The following is a 23,923-nucleotide window of genomic DNA, read 5'->3' on the forward strand; positions in this document are numbered from 1 at the left end:
GGCCACAAAATCCCTTATCTTCACACCCTAGTTATACCGTCGAGCAAGCTTGTGCCAAGCAAACCATCACCGCTTCTCGGTGTTCTTCCAACAAATCCAAATGATCCAAATCAGGCTTGCATTATTGGCCGATGAAAAATTCGAAACCCATGCACTGCATAAGCTATTTCCACCAGGATAATAGCTTCTGCTCCATTTGTTAAGGAGTAAGGAGTCTCACTTTTTGACATTGTCGAGGTTGTTCGATGCACCCATAAAACATTTGGCAATTCCCCGGTCCATCTTCCCTTAGATCCTTCTAGCCTCTTCTTTAATTCGTTAACAATTACTTTATTCATGGCTTTGGCCTAACCGTTGCTCTGGGGATATACTAGGGTGGAGTATCTATTCTTAATGCCGAGATCACTACAATACTTACGAAAAGCCTTGCTATCAAATTGTAAACAATTATCTGATACAAGAGTTTCCAGCACCCTAAATCAGGTCACTGTATTTTTCCACACGAATTTCTTCACATCCATATCCCGAATATTGGCTATCGCCTCAGCCTCAACTTATTTGGTAAAATAATCCACTGCCACTAACACAAATCTCCGGTTCCCAGTAGCTTGGGGAAATGGACCGATTATATCTAGCCCCCACTATGTGAATGGCCAAGGGTTGCTAATCGGATTCAGGCTTCCTGCAGGCCGATGTATCAGCAAGGTGTATTTTTGACATTGCTCATACTTTTAAACATACTTAGCAGCGTCCTTCTACATCTGGGGCTACCAAAACCCTTGAGTCATTGCACGGTGATCTAAGGACCGTCCTTCCACATGACTTCCATAAACACCTTCATGTAGCTCAGTTAGGAGTTCATCAACTTTGCGGGGGTGGAGGCACAACAAGTACAGACCCCCAAAAGACATCCAATATAAATTTCGGTCCTCAGACAACCAGAACCGAGTAGAAATTCTACGCACTTTCTTGGCTTCTTTCGCCTCACTCAATAGCTAGTTTTCGGCTAGAAATTCAATGACTGGGTCCATCCAACATGGCTCGGGTGTCAAAATAACGGAAACATTTACTTTCATGTCTATACTAGGTTCCCTTACCACTTCCACTTTGATGAGCCGCGGTATTTCCTTGTTTAGCGATGATGCCAACGTTGCTAGGGAATCTGCATGTCTATTTCGTCCTCTGGAAATCTAAATTATTCTCGCTATTTGAAACTGACCCCTTGTTTGCTTGACTAACTTTAAATAACTAGCCATTCGAGGATCCTTGGCTTCAAAACTACCCTTCACCTGACTGACAACCAACCTAGAATCCAAGAATATTTCTTACTTTGGTGCTTCGAGACTGAGTGCTGCCCTTAATTCGACCAGAAGTGCTTCGTACTCGGCTTCATTGTTTAAGGCTTTAGAGCCTAACCGGAATGAATGCTCCACCCTTATTCCTTCTGGTGTTACTAACACAACTCCTACCCCTGCCCCTATGGAACTGGATGTACCATCCACAAACACCTTCCACAGCCGAGCTTCCACATGACACACAATCTCAGGTTCTCTTTGGGGGGTAAACTCTGCAACGAAGTTGGCCAGATTCTATCCTTTGACCAAACTCCTAGGCCTATAGCGTATATCAAATGAACTAGGCCTAGTCCCCCATTTCGCTATACAACCTGTAAAATAAGATGTTTTCAGTAAGGACTGCAACAGATACTCGGTTAGCACATATACCGTATGGGCTTGGAAATAGTAAGGTAGCTTTTTGGTCACATGCACCAATGCCAACCACAATTTCTCTGGGGGTAAATACCTCGTGTCTGCATCAACCAACGTCTTACTAAGATATTATATGGGCTTCTGTACCCTTCGATCTCTCAGTAATACCACGCTTATTGCATGCTCAGACATTGACAGATACATGAACAAATCTTCACCTATTTTTGGGGCTGACAATATCGGTGCACTTACCAGATAGTTTTTCAAATCTTGAAAATCCTTCTCACATTCTTTGGTCCACTGAAAACTCCTCCATTTCTTCAACAACTGATAGAATGGACGACATTGATTAGCAGACTTTGAAACAAATCGGTTTAGCACGGCCAACATGCCGGTTAATACTTGTACTTCTTATGGGTTGCTCGGTGACTTGAGCCGCTCTATAGCACTGATTTGGTCAGGATTCACTTCTATTTCGTGGTGAGTGATCATGTACCCAAGGAACTTGCCAGCCCCCACATTGAAGACACATTTATTGGCATTGAGACGTAACTTATGTCGCCTGAGTACTTCAAATATATCTGTGAGGTTGTCAACATGCCCCCTACTCTTCCTTGCTTTTCACTACCATATTGTCTATGTATGCCTCCACTGTACGACCAATTCTCTCCCTAAATATTCTGGTCATCATTCTTTGATATGTGGCCCCCATATTCTTGAGGCCGAACAAGATCACAATATAATGATAATTAGCTTCAGGAGAGATGAACAACGTCTTTTCTTGGTCTTCTGCAGCCAAAGCAATCTGATGGTAACCCTAAAAAGCATCTAGAAAACTCATCCTCGAGTGTCTGTAGGTAGCATCTACCAATTGATCAATCTTCGGCACCGGAAAGAGATCTTTCGGGCATGCTTGGTTAAGATCGGTGAAGTATACACATACCCTCCATTTACCCTTTTTCTTCTTCATGACCACCGTATTAGCCAGCCATTCCAGGGAAAAGACCTCATTTATTGCCCTTGCCTTTTTCAGCCTTTTGACCTCCTGCTTAACAGCCTCAACATGCTCTTTTGCCGACCTCCTTGGCTTTTGCTTCTTTGGTGGGTATGACGGGTCCACATTAAGTCGGTGGGTTATGAACTCTAGATCCTCCCTAGGCACCTCATACAGACTCTAAGCAAAAATGTCCAAACTTTGCACCAACAACAGCAACACTTTTACCCGATCCTCATGCGGCCTGCTCCTATTTGAAAACTTTTATTCTCATCTAGCAATATACTTACTTTGATAAGATCCTCGGCACTACCAGCCTCTTGCTTCCCTCGGGGCTCCTGTAATTGCTATAAAGGGACATCCTCGGCAGACTCTTTCTGCTTTATTTTTTAGTTTACAGCTGCCACCAAGCATTGCCTAGCTACTTGTTGATTCCCCCTTACTGTTGCAATACCATGATCAGTGTGAAACTTAACTTTAATATGCAAAGTGGACGGGACTGCTCCCATTGCGTGAATCCATGGCTTACTGAGAATGGCCATATAGGGTGAAAATGAGCTAACTACTATGAAAGTCACCATTACCTCCTTTACCTCCATATTTATAGGAAGTGAGATATGCCCTTCAAGGACCACCATTCAACCATCAAATCCCACTAGAGGCATATCATGCTTGGATAAATCTTCATTCTTCAGACCTAACCCTTAAATAGGCCGGGATACATTACTTCGGCCCCACTTCCTTGCTCCACTAAGACTTTTTTTACTATGAAGCCATTTATCCGAGCAGTAACCACCAACACATCGTCATAAGGCTGAGTTGTTCCTTCCAAATCCTCATCATTAAAAGCGATAGGCACCCGAGCATATTTCATCCTCTTCCCTGATGGTTGTTTTGCTCGGTGACTTTTCGCTGGCACCACGGTCAACACCCATTTTCTTCAAGTCACTAAAGTACCCATAGAAGCAACATGTATAGCTTCTATTACACCCAACGGGGGTGGGAGAGGGTTCCCTCGAGGTCTTGCAGTTTGCCTAGTTTAACCACTCCTAAATTCCAAAACAAACTCCTTAAAATGCCTCAATCTTACCAACTACTCCAAATGGTCCTTTAAAACCCTACATTTCTTAGTGGTGTGTCCTTTGTCTTGATGATAAGTATAATACAAGCTCTGATTTCTTCTTGATGAGTCAAACCCCATCTTGCTTGACCATCGAAAGTATGGCTTGTTCTTATTCGGTCCGAAATTTTATGCATGGGCTCCTTAAACTCCACATTGACTTCTCCTACCCGAGTACTGGGTTCTTGGATTATCAAATCCCTCTAGGGTCTCGGTTGGAAACCCCCTTGTCGGGACTCTTTCAGATACTGCGTTGCAGCAGGCGCCTTCTCCTTACTCTACTGTTGATAATCTTTTAACCTTTTATACTCCTCAATATGCCTCGTAAGTTGCCTCATATCCTCTGGAGGTCTTATCGTCAAAGACTCTCACAATTCAGAATCCTCAGGCAAGCCCAACCTAAAAGTGCTAGCAACAACTTTTTCGTTACCCCCTTCGATTTTGTTGTACAATTCTCAGGCAAACCCTAGTGTAACTCCGAAGAGTTTCCTCGGCTCCCATTTTCATAGACAGCAACTCATCCACTGGCTGCGGTACCTGACTATAAGTCATAAACTGGACCCCGAACTCTTGAATCAACTCTCCAAAACTGTGAATTAAGCCATTCCTTAACCCGTTGAACTACCTCAAAGCAGTGGGCCTGAGACTAGAGGGAAACACCCTACGCATTAATGCATCATTTTGATTGTGCAGAGATATCATCTGAATATAATGGCTTACATATTCAACTAGGTCTGTTTTCCCATTATAAGAAATAAATGGGGGTTTGGTAAATCTGCTTGGCATCGGTGCTCGTTTGATCTCTTTTGAAAATGGTGACTGAGCCATTTTGCGTAATGCCCGGCTTATGGCGTCCAACATGGCATTCTGGGGCCTCCACCTCTCAGGGGAAGCCAAGTCTCAGTTGATGTAGTCCCGAGACCAATCCCTAGACCGATGGGAACCAGATTGATGGGATGCTTCTCCATGACTATCCCCCACACTTACAGATCCTTCAGCATGCTCATCATGGTTTCTTCATCGGCATCTACCTCGTACTTCTAAATCCAAGTCCCTTACCATTCTGCATAGGCGTTCTAACTCCTGATCCCTCCTATCACGATGCTCGTGTTCGGAGACGTCAGACACTAATCGGTATGTCTGGGAAGATCCTTCCCCTAAATCAGAATGTTCTCCATCTTGCTCACGTCTTCTATCTTCATTTCTCTTATGTCTCCTTTCTCGCCAGGTGGAACCCTAAGAAGACCCTCTGGACCTGCTAGCGGTGTAACTCGCTGAGTGATGATCAGACATCTTCACCATTTGAACCCTAGCAGAACTACTGTTATGTAGTAGATTCCCACAAGTGGCGTCAATTGTGCGTATCCAAAACCCCTGATTCTATTGGGTCTAAGGTTTGAGCTCATAATTTATTTGTACAGTGGGTATTGGGTATCCTACTAAGGGTAGTCCCTAGGCAGGCTCAAGAACAGAATACACATAGGAACACTCTTTGGGGTGTGCTCGGTTACACTCTCAATCTTACATACAATTTTCCAACCCCTTTTCCATCATTCCTTTCACTATTTATAACTTGAGGTTAGTGGTAAAACCTGATTAGGTTCTGATCCCACTCGTGCGGGTGGGGCCCAAACTAATTATTCCTGACAAGGAATAAATTTTGTTGGGAATGGAAGTTATCACGTTAGAATTGGTGCTAGCCACCAAAATATGGTTAGTAGCGCAGTTTCCCAAGGCATTACAAGTCTGCCGAGGTTTACCTAACATCATCGGTGTACGTGCCGATCATTCAATCTCCGAGGTGTACCTGGACACCGAGACAACGATGAGTGGGCTGGCGTCATTGGGCCACCTATGGGCTGGCCATGGTGGGATAAGCCCAAGTGCACTATCGTCCACGGGCCCTCCTTAACTTGGGCCTAATAAAAGTGGCTTCTTGTTGTATGCCGTATATTACTCTCTATGATTATTGCAAAAAAAATTGAAGAAGGAAAAATTTCATGTCATTAGAGCACATAAACTCACGTGAGCTCCAATTGGATATTAAGCATTGATGGTCCATACTGGTGCCTTTTCCTTTCTTGATCAGTTTAGTAAATAAGAACAATAAAGTCAAGCAGCCATAAACTTCAAACGAAGAGACTTACCAAGACAATCACATGTGCTTGCACATGCACGAATGTTTTAAACAATAAAAAATCATTTACAGACCTATACCTTCACCCAAAAAGCGTGGGATGTAGTAGTATTTATACAGAGAAATCACGGTCGAGTAACACTTCACCTTCACTATTGTTGTAAATGTTCCTAGCAAATTATTGAAATCTCCACTTGTGCGCAAAAGGATCATGTGAAGCATTTTATGAAACAAGTCTAATAAGGCATGATTAAGATTTGTCTTGGTTGTCAGAATATCTGTATGGACTACTCACATATTTCAAGATCTGATTTCCAAGGTATCTCATACGCCTGTTAATGAAACAAAGTCTCATGCGTCCGGCGTATACAAGACTTTTATAGTACTCGTAGTAAAATAAGTTGGAATAAGAAACAAAACCCTCACAGAAACAATAGCAGCAAGCAGAACTTGTGGGAAAAGAAGTATAGGCCCTTTTGGCCATCAGCACTCAGCAGCCTAAAACAGTGTTCATAGGAACCTTATATAATGGGCACATTCTTTCTTGGGTCAATTAATCGGGTAAACCGGGAGCAATCAACCAGAACCCAATATTTCTAGGCCTAACAAAAAAAGGCCGAGCCAAATTGGAACTCAATTGTCATTGCTGTAAAACCCCCTTGATGGAAATGGAGTTATATATGGGCTTACATTTTGTTAGGGCTTTAACGGCTTTGGATTCCATATAAAACCATAGGATTGAGATAACCAAAATTCAAGTATAATACCTTAGATATTGTTCTTTAGATTTCTTTCTTAAAATTCAGCTATGTGACTTTTTTTCTTATGGGATGAAAGTACATTTTTAGTTAGACAGTTACATGACTGAATTTTAAGAGAATAACTTAGAGAACAACATCTAAATACTGTACCTAAGTTTTTCCTTTTTTTAATACATGAAACGATAAACTAAACAAAGACCAACAAAAAAAGAAAAGTTACATAGTCAATTTTCTCACAATAATTTTTTGATTAAGCACATGTAATTTTTAGGTCTGCACATAAGTTTAATCGGATCCAAGATTTTAATCTAAGGGGAAAAGGGGTAAAATTAACTGAAAAAAAAAACTTCTCTAAAACCAAAAAGAAAAAGAAAAAGAAAACAATTCTAAAAGTTATAACCAATATAAGTAAAGAAATTATTTTTAAAAACGTTTGAATGTTTGATTGACAAACAAAATATAATGTAGGCGAAAATGCACTTTTAGTCCCTATATTTTGGGTCAATTCTCATTTTGGTCCTAAAATTGATTTTGTTACTAATGTAGTCTCTAAAAAAAGAAAATCGTTTTTGAAATGGTCGCTGCCGTCAACCTACTAACGGAGACCTCCTACGTGGCAGACGGAGGCAAAGGTGGCACAAAAAATGCTGACGTGGCTATCAAAATAATATTTTAAAAAAATACCACATCAGCATCCTATTTTAAAAAATTAATTTATCAATTTTAGAAAAATTAAAAAATAGAAAAACAAAATTAAAAACATAAAAACACATAAATTCAAATCATGTTGAAGAACATGTATAAACAAATAAACAAGAACTTAAACCTAGATTACAAGAACACAGCCTCAGATCACAAGAACGAAGAACATGGTACTCAAAGATTTTCTTTTCCAACATTTCTCATAACACAAATTCAACTAAATACATAGAATTTCATCCCAAACATATCTCCAAAACCAGTAAATCAAAGCCCAACCAAATCAATAACAAAATATCTAAATCATCCAACATCAACAACAAAACAAAACCCAATCATCAAACCAAAATCCATAAATTCCAGACCACAAATCCTCAACAAACCCTAGAGAAAACCCAATCATCAATGCCAATTCGTGTAGCGCCAGAGCCTCCGTCAAGTTGCGCCGTTCCTCCGCCAAGCTAACAGCCACCGCGTGATGCGCGAGCTATTGATCATGGTTTGGGAGACCGCGGCAGAGCAACTCGAGGAGCGCCATAGCGACTGGGCCTACTTGAAGCCCGTGGTGATCCTCGACGTGCTTTGGAATCTCGCATTTGAGCTTTTTAAAAAAAAAAAATTGGTGAGGTTGTTTGGTGGTTGAGAAAATGGGGGAAAATTTTCGGTGATGGGGATTTGGAGTTTGGGTTCTTGGTTATTTGTGATGTGGGTAATGGAAAAGGTTAAATTTTTGTGAGGTTGATGTGGTTATATAGCTTAAATGCCACTTTTTTTTTTTATGTGTTTTTGTTTGGTAGCTGAGAAAATGAGGTACAAATTTGAAAATTGGAATGTTAGAGCTCGGGTTTTTGGTTATTGTGATGTGGGTGCTTTTGATTTTGTTTTCTCTTCTTACTTGTGTGTTCTTCCAAAGTCCACCTAGATGTGAATTTTTCTGGTTTTGAACTTTTCTGGGCTTGAGGATGTATGTTCTTATGAAAAAAAATGAAAAGTAAAAAAAAATTAGATTAATGTTTATTTTCAATTTTTTATTTATTTTTTGACCTAGCCTTTTATTTTTAATGCCTTTTTAATTAAAATGCTGATGTGGTATTTAAAAATGTTAAATAATTATTTTTAATAATATTTTAATGACCACATCAGCACCATGTCAACAATCAGGGCACTCCATTTGCCATGTAGGAGGTTTCTGTTAGTGAGGTGACGGTAGAGACCATTTTAAAAACGATTTTCTTTTTTTAGGGACTACATTAGTAACGAAATCAATTTTGGGACCAAAATGAGAATTGACCCAAAATATAGGGACCAAAAATGCATTTTCGCCTATAATGTAAATATAATTTTTTTTTTCAAACTTGGTACAGTTCTTTCATGTCCTGATCTCTCTATAATTTTAGATAATTATATAATTATATTTCATGTAAATAAAAGCTATAAATAAAATTATCAGTATGCATTATTACCAGATTAACATAAGAGATTGATTGAAATATAAGAAGCTCAAACATGTCATTTGATTACTTAAGGCTAAAATGAAAAAAAAAATTTATTTAGATTTCAGAAGAATGAAAATTAGGTATGCTAATATACTTGAAAATTTCCAAAAAAAAATCTATAATGTATGATTTTTAAAGAAATGATACACTATTTAACCTTTCTTTTTTTCTCAATTTTCATTTCTAATTGTTCAAAAAGTGGTGGGTTTCAGTTAGCTCAACTGGTAAAATCTCAAATGGTTAAATAAGAGATCTGAGGCTCAATTCCTGCCTACACTAAAAACCGATTGGTGTTTTGATATAATGATAAAGAGCTATCATTAGGAATGGATACCAAAGGTTGAAAGTCTCTCTTACAAAGAAAGTTCAAAAAGTGGGTTTATTGCAATGGGAAAAAAAAAAGCCTTCGATCTTGTAGCATTGTTGGAAAATTATTTTTTTTACAAGTTGGTAAGGGGTATTGTGTTATCTTTTTAAAAAATAATAATAATAATTACATTTTTTTTTTCCTTTTGTCTTGACTTTATAAAAGAAAAGTGGAGAATATTTGAATGGCTTTGCCTTTGGACGAAGGAAAGAGGCAGTTTTGGGTTAGCGCCTCCCGTTTTAGTAACAAAATTAGAAGAAGTCTAATTAATTTCTACTTGGATTTCTTCGAAGAGATGTTGAGGGCATCTGCTAGGCAATATAAATTTGTTAATATTTTAATAATAAAATAATCTATTATATATATATATATATAAAATTGTATATACATCCAATTAGAATACAACAAAGATAACTACAAGAAGTCCGGGTTTAGGTGGCTTTTTCTTAGCGGTGTTTTTGAAAACACCGCTATAAATGGTCTATTGCGACGTCTCAAGCTAGCGCAGCTAAATAGTGATGCTTTAGCAACGTTTTGTAGAAAATATCGCTATAGCCTAGATAAATAGCAGTGTTTTCTAAAACGTCGCAGAAAATGTAGTTTTAGCGACATTTATTTGGCTTATAGCGATGTTTTCATGTTTTCCCAGAAATTTACTTTCCTAGAAATACTCTATAGCGACGTTGTAGAAAACCTCGCTATATTGATTAAAAAATGTGCTAGCGTGTGCAACATGTGGTTGACAAAACAAATACTCTATATGTTCAATCTACCCTCCGCCATTATTTTCGGTTCCCACACTTTTTTCCCTCTTTTTTTTTCGTACACTTTTTTTTTCTTTCTTTTCCTTTATCCACTCCATGTCCCACTTCTTTGTTCTTTTCTTTTCTTAACTTCACTATTCATTGTCCCCTTCTTCTTTTCTTTGTTCATAGTCTTTTCTTCGTGACCCACTTCAACACCACCACACATCTTTTCCTTTCCACCCACTACCATCGCGGCCATTGTCGACCTCCACTAAGACCCACTGTCACCACCATACTCTTTTCCCTCTTTTTTGTTGTTCAAGTTTCTTTAGAGTGTAAGTCTTTATTCTTGGCTTATGGGTTTGCTTTTGTATGGTTTTTCTTTAATGGGTCATGGAGCTTTTGTGCTAATTTTTACAATTTTTCAGTTTTAGTTGGAAAGTTTTTGTTGTTCAAGTTTCTTTAGAGCGTAAGTATTTGTTTTTGGCTTATGGGTTTACTTTGATTTGGTTTTTCTTTAATGGGTCATGGAATTTTGTGCTAATTTTTGCTCTTTTTCTAATTTGGTTGGAAATTGATAGAGAAAACTCTTATTCAGATTTGGCTTCTTGGGCAAAAGGACTTGCGGATCAAGGGCTGAATCATTGTAAGTATTTGTTTAGCTAGCTTGAGATTAATTTTAAGTATTTGAATCATTGTAAGTATTTTAAGGGCTGAATCATTGTAAGTATTTGTTTAGCTAGCTTGAGATTAATTTTAAGTATTTGAATCATTATAAGTATTTAAATTATTGTAAGTATTTGTTTATCATTGTCTTTGCTCTCGTCCATGTTCTCTGATTAAAAGCCTGAAAAAGTTTGAACACCTAAGCTAATAATAATGCTTATCCAAACCACTATAATATAAGGTAAAAGTTATTAAATAAACCAAGCTCTGACATGGACTCAATGAATTTTCACATTGTTTCACACCCAAGATTGATTTAATTATAGTTTAATCAAAGAGAGGGGAGAAGAATTTACCAATTGATAACTACATCTATTTAACATATATTACCCAATAGTTCACTATAAGGAAAAGCTAATCAACTTGGAGTTTTAATTATTAAAAAAGAAAAAGAAAAAAAGGGCCTTCGAGTTTTTTTATAATTAAACTAGCTGCTAAATTGGCAGTAGCATTGACAATTAGTTATTTGCCATTGCCATTTCAACATAACACTAGAAATAATATATACTTCTTTTTGGTTCCCTTTTAGATCCATGTATGGTACTCCTCCTACTACTAGAATTCTAAAATAGTTATTACATATAGATCAATCAATGTATGCTATTTTAAAAGATAAGTTGATATTGGGAATGTTTATTAAATTTAGAAATTTTGATGGATATGGTTAAGTTATATTTGTTGATTAATTTTTAAATTTCAATACTTGTATGCATTCTATATTTGTGATGTATCAAGCAAGTGGCTTGCATGGTGTTATAAGGTCATTGCAATTGATATTGGGAGTGTTTATTAAATTTGGAAATTTGGATGGATATGGTTGAGTTATATTTGTTGATTACTTTTTAATCTTTAATACTTGTAAGCATTTTATAATTGTGATTATGATAATTATATTAAGTGGATTGTTGTGTTGAAGCAAGCGGGTGGCTTGCATGGTGTTATAAGTGTTGGGGTTTATGCCCTAAAACCCAATTTATTGGCATGTATTTAATAATTAAATTATTTAATTATATGAGATTATCTATAAATGAACTAAGACATTATCATAGTCCATGAGATGCATTGTATGTGATTTATGTGAAAAGTCACAGAAGATATAAATCACTAGTTCTTTGTAAACTCAGAAGTTTAGTTCGTAGTCGGTGATGAAATTGGGTGTTTTATCTGCGAAGACTATGACATATCAACTAAGATGATTTGTCTTGATCATGAAAGTGGAGACTTCTAGTTGGTATGTTGATATATTTTAAGAGTTAAGACATATTGAATTGGACCGCTGTGAGATTTATTATTCTCCTAACGACTGTCAAATGAATAATAAATCTCACGACTTCTATTTACATCAACTCTAAATCCTGAGAGAATAATGGACCTGATCATGAGATGTAGGTTGCTTTGATATATCAGGAGTGAGATCTATTAGTTACGGTCAAAACCTCAGTATGTTGGGCATCCGCATTTAGTGTTGATGGAACATATATTCTCAAGATGGAATTCATAGTCTCTTAATGGAGATACAAAATATTCCCTTGAGATAAGTTTAATGGATTTAGTTATTCAGAGTGTTGGGCGCAACCACTTTAGTAAGGAGTTACTAAAGTATATATTTATGAAATTGGATTTATAAATATATGACGAATAACATAAAGGATTAAACCGGGTACTCAAGGATTAAGATGTAGTAATCTTTAAAGTGGCAGTCTATATTCATGACTTTGGATTACTACGAATATTTTAATGAAGGGGTTGCATGCATAATAAAGTCTTGGAATATAATTTATTAATAAGGCCTAGAGTGCAATTATATTTATATAGTGGTATTAAATGTAATTAATGGTAACTTTGGACTTGTCAAGAGTTGACAGAAAAGCCCAAGGCCCATTGGAGCTAGTGTCTTATTGGTCCCTTTTGGTCCCACTCCAAGCCACACACTAAAGCCCAATTGGAAAGGCCCAATAGGCCAGCCCAATTAGATAATCAGTTAGTTATAAAGGGAGAAACATACAGAATTTTTATGAGAAGAGATTAGAAAAGAAAAAGAAACGGTGTGTGAGAGAGTGTGAGACACACTTTCATTCTCCCTTTGAAAAACTGATTGAGAGACCACACATCTTGGGCGTAAAGTGGAATTGGAGTGAAGATTAAAAGTGTTCCCAAGTGCTTCTAATCTTTGTTTTGAATTTCTCCACACCAAGGTACGCTATCTAGTTCTTAAATTCTGAAATTTATGTAGTGCACGTTATTAATCATGAATGAAATAGATCCTTGTTTGTTGCTTCCGCTATGTGTTTTGTATGAGATACAAAACCAGATTTTTTCCTTCAATAAGGTCGTTGCAATTGATATTGGGAGTGTTTATTAAATTTGGAAATTTGGATGAATATGGTTGAGTTATATTTTTTGATTAATTTTTGGACTTAATATTTGTAAGTATTTTATATTTGTGATTATGATAATTGTGTTGGGGTGGATTGTTGAGTTGGAGCAAGCAGGTGGCTTGCATGGTGCTATAAGACAGTTTTCATTCATATTGGAAGTGTTTATTATTTTTTGAAAATTTGGATGGATATTTTTTAGTGTATATGTAATTCTACTTCCATGGTTTTTACTTAAGCTTGTAAAATTTTAAAGCTTAGTCCATTTGTGTGAATGAGGATATTGATAGACTTAATATGGTGAATTGTTATGAAAACTTGGAGGAGCGAGTGACCTAATTGATGCAACAATTGCAAAATCAGCAAAATCATTTTTCAGGGGCTAGTCGGGTATTAAATTTTTTATGTTTTAAGAATGTATTTGGTATTTAAATTTTTTAAGTATAGCAACTATTATTTTGTTACTCGAAATGATTTCTTTATGAACTTATTAGATACTCTTAATTTGAATTCAGGGTGGTTTCGATTTAGATCATCAATCTCCAACTCCTTATAGATCCCAGGCTTCATCTCATCAAGAAACTAGCATATAGCGGTACATGTAGTGTTTTAAGAACTTCATGGGCAAGTACATAGTTGTTTTGAACAACCACAATTATTTTGGAACTATTGTACTTTTTTTTTATAATATTGTCATAGTTTGGGTGGGTTTTATTTATTTATTTATTTTTTATATAGGTAGACAAGTGTTTTGTTACAACCACATTTATTTTGGAAGTATTGTACTTTGTTTAATATTGTCATAGTTTAGGTGGTTTTTTTTTTTGTGTGTGTGTGTGTGTAGGTAGACAAGTGTTTTGTTCAATTCAAGATGATACATGTATTGAATCTATGGTTAATGTGTAAGTGTGTTAGTTTGGACATTTGATATTGTGGAATATTGATGATATGATCTATTACAAGCTTATGTTAGTTATTGTTGAATTTTAAGCAGTTTATATAGTATTTTTAATATTTTGAAAACATCACTAAAAAGCAAGAGGAAAAATGCTTTTGCGGCGTCGCTATTGGTGTGATTATTTGCGGCGTTTTAAAAACACCACTATATGTATTTTTCTAGATTATATATGAAAATATTATATTATTTAGCGACGTTTAGAAAACGTCACTAAAAGTTTTTGAACGCCACTAAAGAGTCACATATTGTGACATTTTTGAACATCGCAAAAGAAAACGTCAATGTAGACCATTTGTGTCTATAGCAACGTCTTTTGGGTTTTTAGTGACATTTTACAAACGTCGTCTAAACCCAGATTTCTTGTAATACCCCAATCTATTAAGGTAAAATCGAAGCCTCCAATAGTAGACATTTTTAAAACTAACTTTGAGGGGTCATTTAGTAAAAGTCATTTTGTTCTTTATAAACTCTTTTTAAAGTTAGTCTTTCCCTTGTAGTACATTTCTTAGTTAAGAGAACTAGGTTTTTTTTTTTTTTTTTTCTTGAGTTTGATAGTTTTGTGTAAGTTGATGTACTAGATTCTGAATAAAACTTCGATGAATTATTTCTATTAAAAAAAAAGAAAAAAAAAAGAGGCTAGAACACAATGGTGCACCCATTAACAAAACTTTACTATGAGTTTGAATCTTATGAAATTTATTCTCTCCTTTCATTTGCCTTTAAGATCGATAAAATGATGAAAATATTATTTTGGTCCTTAGATTTTAGGGTTATTATTAATTTGGTTTATACATTTTGATAGTAGTTAATTTGGTTCATGTGGGAATTGATTGGAAGTTTAAATAACATATACCAAATTGATTACTACTAAAATGTAAGGGTCAAAACAATATTTTTTTCCTTTAAAAATTGGCCTCAATTCTTTTCTTTTCTTTTTTCTTCTTTTAAGAAACAAAACACACACACACACTGGAGAGGAAATGACATTCTAATCCAAAAACATACCACAAAGTTCACCTACAACCATGGTAATTTTTAAGGAAATGTGAGACAAGTTATGTTCCACACAATACACTCTCATAACCAATACAAGACAATGGCTCATTTTTACTTGTGAGAAATAAACACACACACAAATTCTTATTTGATTAATTGAAATTCTATATAATGTGACACATGATCATGTGTACATTCTTATATTCATAAAATTAAAATTTGTTTTATAAAACTATAAGGAGTTGGCCTAATAGTTCCAATGGCCTATAATTAAGATCTTTGAGGGCTTGATTTCGAAATTTTTAACTAATATTTTTGGGTTATTCTTAAGGGATTTCTCTCTCTCTCTCTCTCTCAATCTCTCTCTCTCTCTCTCTCGATCTCTCTCTCTCTCTCTCTCTATATATATATATATATATATATTTATAGCCAAAACTCAAAGAAAATCTAATTAGATTCTACAATTGAAGTCCAATTTTGTGCCATATGTCTTGAATTTTTTTTTGCTTTTTAAAATTTTGGTGTCAAATGTGGGACCACACTATAAATATCCATCCAAAAATTCATTGTATTTACAACATGTAGAAACCGAAGAGTCCAATTAAAAACGTTTTAAAATTGAAAAATCATTTAATGTCTCACATATTATGGAAAAACAAAAAAAAAAAACTCAAATCTAAAGACAAAGAAATTTGACTGCCACCATTGCCATGAGGGCCACACCCACTGTTACACTGGCCTCCATCGAACCAGACGACGACTCAACCATGGTTTGACACAACTTTATAGGTTTTACCCTTTGAAAATGTTTGGTTCGTTTTTAATTTTAATTTTTGATAAATAGTTTGGTTGGATTTGATTAGTGGATTTGATTGTTTGGTGGGTCAAAAAAAAAAATTTTATTAGGCTAAGTGGTGTTGAAACCATAAATCCAGAGCACATGAAACACGAATTCCGAAATGATGACCACGATTATTAGGGTAAGACCAATTTATCATCACTATTGTTAATTATGTGTGTGTGTGTGTATATATATATATATATATATATATATCAGTAGTAATTCCATCATCTTCAGTAAGAAAAGGGTACAAAGAATTAATAAAAGGCAAACTAAGAATTACTTTATCAGTCATGTTTTTAACAAGTACAGAGGGGATCTTAAAGCAAACATTATCATGGCAAACATGAGCATTGTTTAATTCATACTTGATTTTCATTTTAGTTCCATTAGCAGAAACTAATCTTTCAGTAGATTTTTCAAAATATTTAGAAGGAATCAATTCTTCTTGAATACAATTAACATCAGCACTAGAATCAATTATAGCAACAACATCAAAAGCATAATCATGAGCAATAACAATTTTGACTTTAGTGTACCATTTGGGCAGCATATGTTTAACAAGAGACAATTGATTATCAATCAAATTAATCAAGGTACGATCAGAAACATTACCAAAAGGAGAAGCTTGTTGATCAGATTCATCTCCGTCTTTTTGCTCATCATCATCAGATTGGTGTTTATCCATAGTTTTATTAATCTTTAGAATTAACAATTCTTGTTTAAGATGATCATTATCATGTTTAATAGTTTTAACATCATTTTTTAATTGAATTATTTCTTGTTTAACAGTTTTTATTTCATGTTGAAGATCATTAACAGTTACATCTTTTGATTTATTTTTATTAAATCTTTTCAGAGTTTCTTCAAAACTTATCGTAGAACCAGGTCTTTTAACCTTATCTTCTTTTGTTAAGTTTTTCAAAAACTTGTCAAGATAATCTTTCTGTATATTAGGGTCTTCAATTTTACTTATCATTGTTAATAGTAGATCATCATTCTCTTTACTTTTGGTTAACATTTTAACAGATTTAATCATGTTACAACAAGAATCTCTACAGCCAAGTTTAATATTAGGGGATTTAGAAACATCACTACGGGAGTGATAATCAGAATCAGATGAGGAGAAAAAATCCTCTTCAAAGGAATCAGTTGAACAGTAGATTCAAGAATTTGAAATAACTCATTTTGATCATTATTATTAATGTTTAACATGTTCAACTTATTTTTCAACTTACCAGGCTTTTAGTTACAGTCATTACTGAAATGGCCAAATTTGCCACAGTTAAAGCACTTACCTTTACCTGATCTCTGTTTATCATGTTTTCTAAAAGCAGATTTGTTTTTAGCATAAAAATCATTGGGTTTAACAAAGTGGGTTCTGTGTCTTTTATGCTTTTTATGGGAATAACTTTTGTAAACCTTATCATGTTTACTTTTTCCTGTTTGCCTGGAAGGGGCAATAGGAGGTAAACCATATTGTTCACAGAAATTACCCATTTCATATTTGACTTTCTTTTTATCTTTTAACTGTTGTTTTAACCATTTTTCATCATTGCACATATTAATTCCAATTTTCTTAATAGTGCTGAAAATATCACCATAGGTTAAATTATCAAAATCAATAGAATCATTTTTACCAATTAATTCATTTTTTACCTTATGAGCAAAAATAGGAGGCAGACCGTCAATAAACTTCTCTTTTCAATAAGGCTTCGTAGAGTCTTTCCTAAGCATGACTCTGGAAGTAAATACATCTTGGTACCATCTGTAATCAGACATAGTAGGACATCTCAAATTATTCAAATAATTAGAAATTCGAGAGGAAATATTAGATGGAGTACCAACAAAATGTTTGAGAATGGTGTAAACCAAAGTATTGACACCATCAAGAACACCACGGTTAATATTTTCATCAAAAATAGGCATGCCATCAGTGTCTCTTTTAACAGCATGTTTAATAGATTCTCTGGATTCTTCTGTGAGATGTGAATCCCACCATCCTCGAAGAGAACCAGTAAAACCAGATGCAAGCAAATCAAAAATATCAGGATGATCAAGATTGTCATGGTTATTTATGTATGCAATACCAACCATAGACATGTGAGCCATTTTGTTAATAATTTCTTGTACAGACAAACCATCAATATTCCATTCATAAAACTTATCAGCAGAAACAGAGAATTGAGTTTGAGAAGATCTTTCTTCAAACTGTACATCAGGAGGAGTAAGTTTAGAATACCAATTTTTTGTAAAAGACGTGGGATTGGGTTTTCCAACAAATCTTTTAATTTCAGGTAAACTTATGCCATCATCAAAAGCATTTTTAGAAGATTTTGAAGATAATGAGTCAGAATTTGTGTTGTCATCCGAAACAATTTCTTTCTCATTTCTTGAAATAGCACAAGCAGCGCTTCTAGAAGTAGAAGTTTGCTCGATTTTAACCTTTAAATCAGCAAGCATTTTTTCAATCTTTTCAACAGTTGATCCTTGGGAATTAACTAAATCAAAAGTCTTACTCTGAGAAGTTTTAAAATCAACATTTTTTCTTTGACTGGGTAAATCAATCAAAGGTTTCTCAGGTTTTGAAACAGCAGGTTTTTCAGCAATTTTTTCTTCAATACGATCAAGCTGTTGACCAATAATATGCAAAGATTCATTAGTAAAATTGTTTTGTTCAATAATAGCAAAAACAGGAGTTTTATCATCAGCAATTTTGAAAGGGGAGGCTTTCACCTCAGTGCTTTCTTTATCATTTTTGCAAGTAATCTAAACAGTTTCAAGGGGTGGATGACTGGATTTAACAACAGTTTTGTCATGTTTAACAAAAGCAGATTTTTTTATTACGTTCAAGTAATTGGTATGAACCTCATTTCTTGAAACATAATAATTCTCAAGATAATCAAAAAACAAAATATGTTGCCTTAACAAATTCATTTTTTCTCTCCATTTCCTTTTGATTCTGTCCTTTTCAGACTGAGCAAAAGTACTTTGGTAATACTTTCTTTTATCACGGTTTGCTTTAGAAAAGAATTCATTACTTAAAGCAACCATATCAATTTGAAAAGCAGGGGTTTCAACATCCATATCCATCAAATTTATCACACGCAGATGTTTAAAAGGAGGAGGAGGTTCAATAGGTGGAAAATCAGATCCAGAAGGAGCCTTAGATTTTGCATCTTCTTCTTCTTCTTAATCATATTTTGGGAGGAACTCAGGTTTAGTTGAATAATAAGTATTGCTAACCTGGGAATTGTTGCTAGCAACTCCTTTTAGCTTTAAATCAAGTGGTTCAAAATTCTTTTTCAAAAATTCGTCAACATCAGCATTTCTTTTAGCAACACTTTCAGACCCAACAAAGGACTTTCTTCCTTCATTGATTCTTAAAGGTTTGTGAGTAGGAAAACATTTGGTATCATCAAAAAATATTTTAACAGTTCCATCAGTGTATTGTGCAATTTCAGTAAGATCAAGTTCACCAAAAACAGGTTTAACAGGTGGTGCTACTTGTTCCAAAGTCCATTCTTTGGGAAGAGTAATATCTTGCCATTGAATCATTTTAGGAATTTGGATCTTAGCATCAGGGGTGGAACAGTGAATTAACATAGTTTTTCCAGCAGGATCACATCCTCTAGACCGAGGAGTTAGCTGGGAATCAAGCAATCTATAAAAAATTCGGTAAATAAGAGTAAAAGGTCTACTACCATCATCCATATCATAACCAGAAGTCAATATATTCAAAGTTAAAGCTTTAATAATATTATGATCATCAAGAGCAAGAGCAAGATCAGGATAACAATAAAAGTAAACAGGACCATCATACAAAGAAGCAGTAATCATGCCAAGAATGCTATCATTAAATTTCTTAAATCTAGCATCACGTAAACACATAAGCACAGAAGCATCAATTCCTTTTCTTGTTAAAAGTTTAACAGCAACTTGAACTAAACCAATGTGTAAATATTTAAGATTTTTCTTGGATAAAAACTCGTTAATATTTTTCTTGGAAAATAAACAACATTTTTCATGAGTTTTAGAAATAGAAAAGGTTTGTTCAACAGTTCTAGCTCTATATTCAGAGAAAATACTTTTTTCAGTCCAGTTAAGATCATAAACAGATTTAGTAGAAATCTTAGGAATATTACATTTTCTAAAATTTGGGTACTCACTCTCTCCAACAGTGAGGTTTTCTTCATTCACAATATCAGGAGGACAACCAGTCCTAGAGCTAACAGAGGAGTCGGATCTCCACATCCTATCAATATCTAACTTAGTTATAACACTCAATTATCATGTTTTTCTCACAGCCGTTGTATTTCGTAACACATACTGGTCATCAACCCTATTCCTCTCATGCCCTCACGCTCTCCTGGCTTCACGGGCCTTACTGTTCGGATCTGGGACTTTTTACAATGGCGGTGGCGCCGACGACGGCAAGATCAACACAACAACGAAGTATCACAAGGTCAGGCAGACACGGACAGAATATGAAAGACACAACAACACTATCGGCCAATGAAAGAATGGCTCTGATACCATAAAGGGGGAAGGACGACAGCGCAGAAGGCGAAAGCACAACAGATAGCAGATATAAGGAATAATTCAAAGTAAATTATAATTGAAAGTAAGGCGGTAGAACCAGCCAAGCAGTTGTATATCAAAATAATTCAAAGTATTGAAAACAACAGTGTTTATTGAATATACATCAAAATACTTACAGTAGTAGTAGCATGGGATTAATCTGATATTAACCGTGGTTAAAACAATGACCAATCTGATATATATATATATATATATAGGCAAAACTGAGAGAAAATCCAATTAAGTTTTAAATTGGATTCCAATTGTTGTCTAATTTTGGGCCACATGTCTTATTTAATTTTTTTTTTTTTTTTTGGTTCTAGGTGAGTTAATGAGGAGCAAAAAACAAAGAGTTAAATATAAATAAATCATTAAGAACTCAATAAAAAAAAAAGAAAAAAAGAGAGAGAGTAAACTCATGTGTATATAAATTAAAAAGAGAGAGAGAGAGAGAGAGAGAGAGAGAGAGAGTATAATTTGAATCAATATATATGTGTAATTGTAAATTTTTTAATTGTACCATGCATATACATGGGTTATACACTAGTATATATTTAAAGCCAGAGCTCAGAGGAAATCCAATTAGATTCTCAAATGAATTTCCAATTTTACGCAACATGCCCCATTTAATTTTAAAATTTTTTTTTTGTACCAAGTAAATTATTGGGTATAAAAATTGTAGTCTAAATCCAATTATATTCTAAATTGGAGTTAAATTTTGCGTCACGTGTTCCACCTAATTTTTTAAAAAATTTTTGTGACAAGTGAATTATTGACAAAAACTTAAGAGTCTAAATCAAATTAAATTATATATATATACATTATATAAGAAACTATTACATATTTTAGAAATTTATGGTTTATAAAATGTGTAAGTTGTAACTTTTACGCCAAGTATAATTTGAATTCATAAATGTGCTCATGCATATACACATGGTTATATACTAGCAATTAACTAATATGCGAGACATTGAGACCACACACATAAGAAAAAAATAGTTAGGCTCTCAAAAAACTTTTAACACTCCTTATGGGGAAAACAAATTATGCATTTCCTTCGAAATGAAAGATGATCTTAATCCAAGCATGTACTCTGATTTCTCTTTTGCAATTTATTTAAAACATATCAATTTGGATTTAGGTGAACCAGATCTTCTTTGGTAATATTATTTAAATAATAACTTTTATTATTTAAATATCACAACATTTAAACAATATTACTAAAAATTTCATCCCAACTCATTCATTGTTCTCTCCCTTCGATGAGAAGCACTTCCATTTTGATGATCTCATGGACGTCTATGATTTCACCTCGAATTGCTCACATAAAAGGTAAAATTAGGCGACCTGGTCAACTTTCTCTTTTTACCTGTATTTCTATTCATGTTTCTTTGCCCCTACTTCCTCGTAATTTCACAACCAACCTTTGCCTTTGGCTTTAAGCGTTTTACAGATGTCCTGATGGGGCTCTTCAAAGATTTACTTTCGCATCAGAAGTGCAATGGTGAAATATCACCTTTATTCTGGGAAAAAAAAGAAAAAGAAATCTCTTTCGTATGAACAAAGCAAATTATAATTAACAAGCATCAAACCAAGCCAAATCATGCTTTTATTATTATTAGTATACCACTCAAACTTTATTACAAGGCTTCCATATATAAACTGCTAAAAATTTGGTTCCATGTGCTTGTGCATAAGCAAAGTCAACCAGAAACGATGGACTCGTCACGTACTCATGCGTTTTTTTTTTTTTGGTTTTTTGCTTTAAGAAATCACGAGCATCATGCATTAAATCTAGGAGTTTATCACGTCTCGGATTTATATACACAATGACATTTTAAGACTTTTAACAACAATTTTATTATACTAATCCGTTTATGCCATCATTTGATGAAACTCATTAAAGTCTAGCACTCCATTGCCATCGATGTCATAGACTCGAATCATGGCCGTACACTCGTCGAACGATTTCGGGTCCCCAAGTCGATGCAGCATCCTCTGCAAGCTCGTTGGGGTTATGCGCCCTGACCCTTTTTCCATTTCGAACATCTCGAACGCTTTCTTGAGGTCCTCATCACCTTGTCCACCACCAGTTTCCCTCTTCATCAGCTTCATGAAGTCTTCCAAGTCCAACAAGTTGTCCCCATCAGAGTCGAGATCAGCAATGACCCCTTGAGCCTCTTCATGCGATATGTACTCTCCGATCGATCCAAAGTATGCCCTCAGCTCTAAAGCCGAGATTTTGCCATCCCCATCTCCATCAAAGTAACGAAAAACTTCTTTGAGTTCTTCTTCCTTTGACGTCAACTTTGGGGTACGTGGCGACGACATAGAAGATCTTGGAGATCTAACAGAGTCTAATGTCGAGACAGACTTTGCTCCTCGGCAATCGAGGCTCAACCTAACACTCTTGTTAGCAAACCATTTAGAGGCCTTCTGGTCTCTATCTGGTGCCATTATTGGTTTAGTGCAAATGAATTATTTCATGAACATGGAGATCACGTACAGGCCTTATATAGAGAAAATAGAAGTAGACAAGGTTGTCAATCTCAAGGATTGGAAAAGAATAAAGGGCTGCTAAGGGACTTGCAAGGAAATTTCGAGGATGAAAACTACTGCTTACGTAAACTTTTTTAATTTGGTGGGAAACTATAAGAAAGTGCATGGCAATTTCCTTCGGGTCCCATAAATTGATTGAGTACAGCGCCAAACATAAATGACACGCTCCTTATAAAGGGTGTGAAAAGCACGTACCAACTTGTAGTTTAAAATCCAACTCAAAAAAAAAAAAAAACTTGTAGTTTAAAACAAAGAGAATAATGCTACTGTCCAAATTATTTTATAATATTTTTATAAATTGTTATTATATCAAATTTTTACTAATTTTTATTTGGACCTATTGCTAATTTATTTGTTTCGCTTATTACTATCTATTTGTAAAATAGTTTATAACTCTAAAAATTTTGTTTGGATTGCTGAATTGTATTTCTGCGAGTGTTGCTCAAACGCATATAATTATGGCCTGAATTAGCCCAAATCGCAAATTGTCGAATAATAAAGGCATGGAAGTTAGCACTATAAATGTTGTGAGAAAAGCATTCACTTTGAAACCTACTTGACTAACAGATATAGAAGTAGAGGTTAGTGTGGTTTGTTTGTACAACGCATTTTAGGTTTTTAATTATATTGTTGGTAATGTTGGCTGAAATAGTACTGCTCACGCGTATTCCGGTTGCGTCTGCAACACCACGCCATTATCTTTTTCTTCTTTTTTTTTTTTTTTAAGTGTTTTTATCTTTGGCGTAGGTGGGAAGGTGCCTAAATAATGGAAACAATGGCATCAGTGCTGTGTGTGCGCCCAAGTTTTCTTGTTTTTGCTGATGCAACTTGGTTTATTATTTACACTTATTCATACTT

The 23,923-nt window shown here is 34.9% G+C and overlaps 1 protein-coding gene and 1 long non-coding RNA gene across 3 annotated transcripts; one reads left to right on the top strand and one right to left on the bottom strand.

The window, feature by feature from the left end:
• Positions 1-10,117: 10,117 nt before the first annotated feature.
• Positions 10,118-13,972, top strand: LOC142626515 (uncharacterized). Of its 2 annotated transcripts, XR_012842517.1 has the most exons (4): positions 10,118-10,364; positions 10,458-10,498; positions 10,611-10,675; positions 13,646-13,972. It is a non-coding gene; the product is annotated as an uncharacterized LOC142626515 (long non-coding RNA). The 2 variants fall into 2 exon arrangements; XR_012842516.1 differs by having other exon boundaries at positions 10,118-10,498.
• Positions 13,973-22,079: 8,107 nt separating this feature from the next.
• LOC142623619 (putative calcium-binding protein CML41) lies at positions 22,080-22,993 on the bottom strand. Its single transcript, XM_075797058.1, has one exon. The coding sequence runs from the start codon at positions 22,961-22,963 to the stop codon at positions 22,382-22,384; it is 582 nt and encodes a 193-aa protein (XP_075653173.1). The 5' UTR covers positions 22,964-22,993; the 3' UTR covers positions 22,080-22,381.
• Between the last annotated feature and the right edge of the window lie 930 nt (positions 22,994-23,923).

The sequence above is a fragment of the Castanea sativa genome, chromosome 2 (genome assembly GCF_040712315.1).
Source record: "Castanea sativa cultivar Marrone di Chiusa Pesio chromosome 2, ASM4071231v1".
Lineage (NCBI taxonomy): Eukaryota > Viridiplantae > Streptophyta > Magnoliopsida > Fagales > Fagaceae > Castanea > Castanea sativa.

Coding starts and splice junctions, on each gene's coding strand:
- LOC142623619 (XM_075797058.1), bottom strand. CDS start 22,963: ATGGCACCAGATAGAGACCAGAAGGCCTCTAAATGGTTTGCTAACAAG.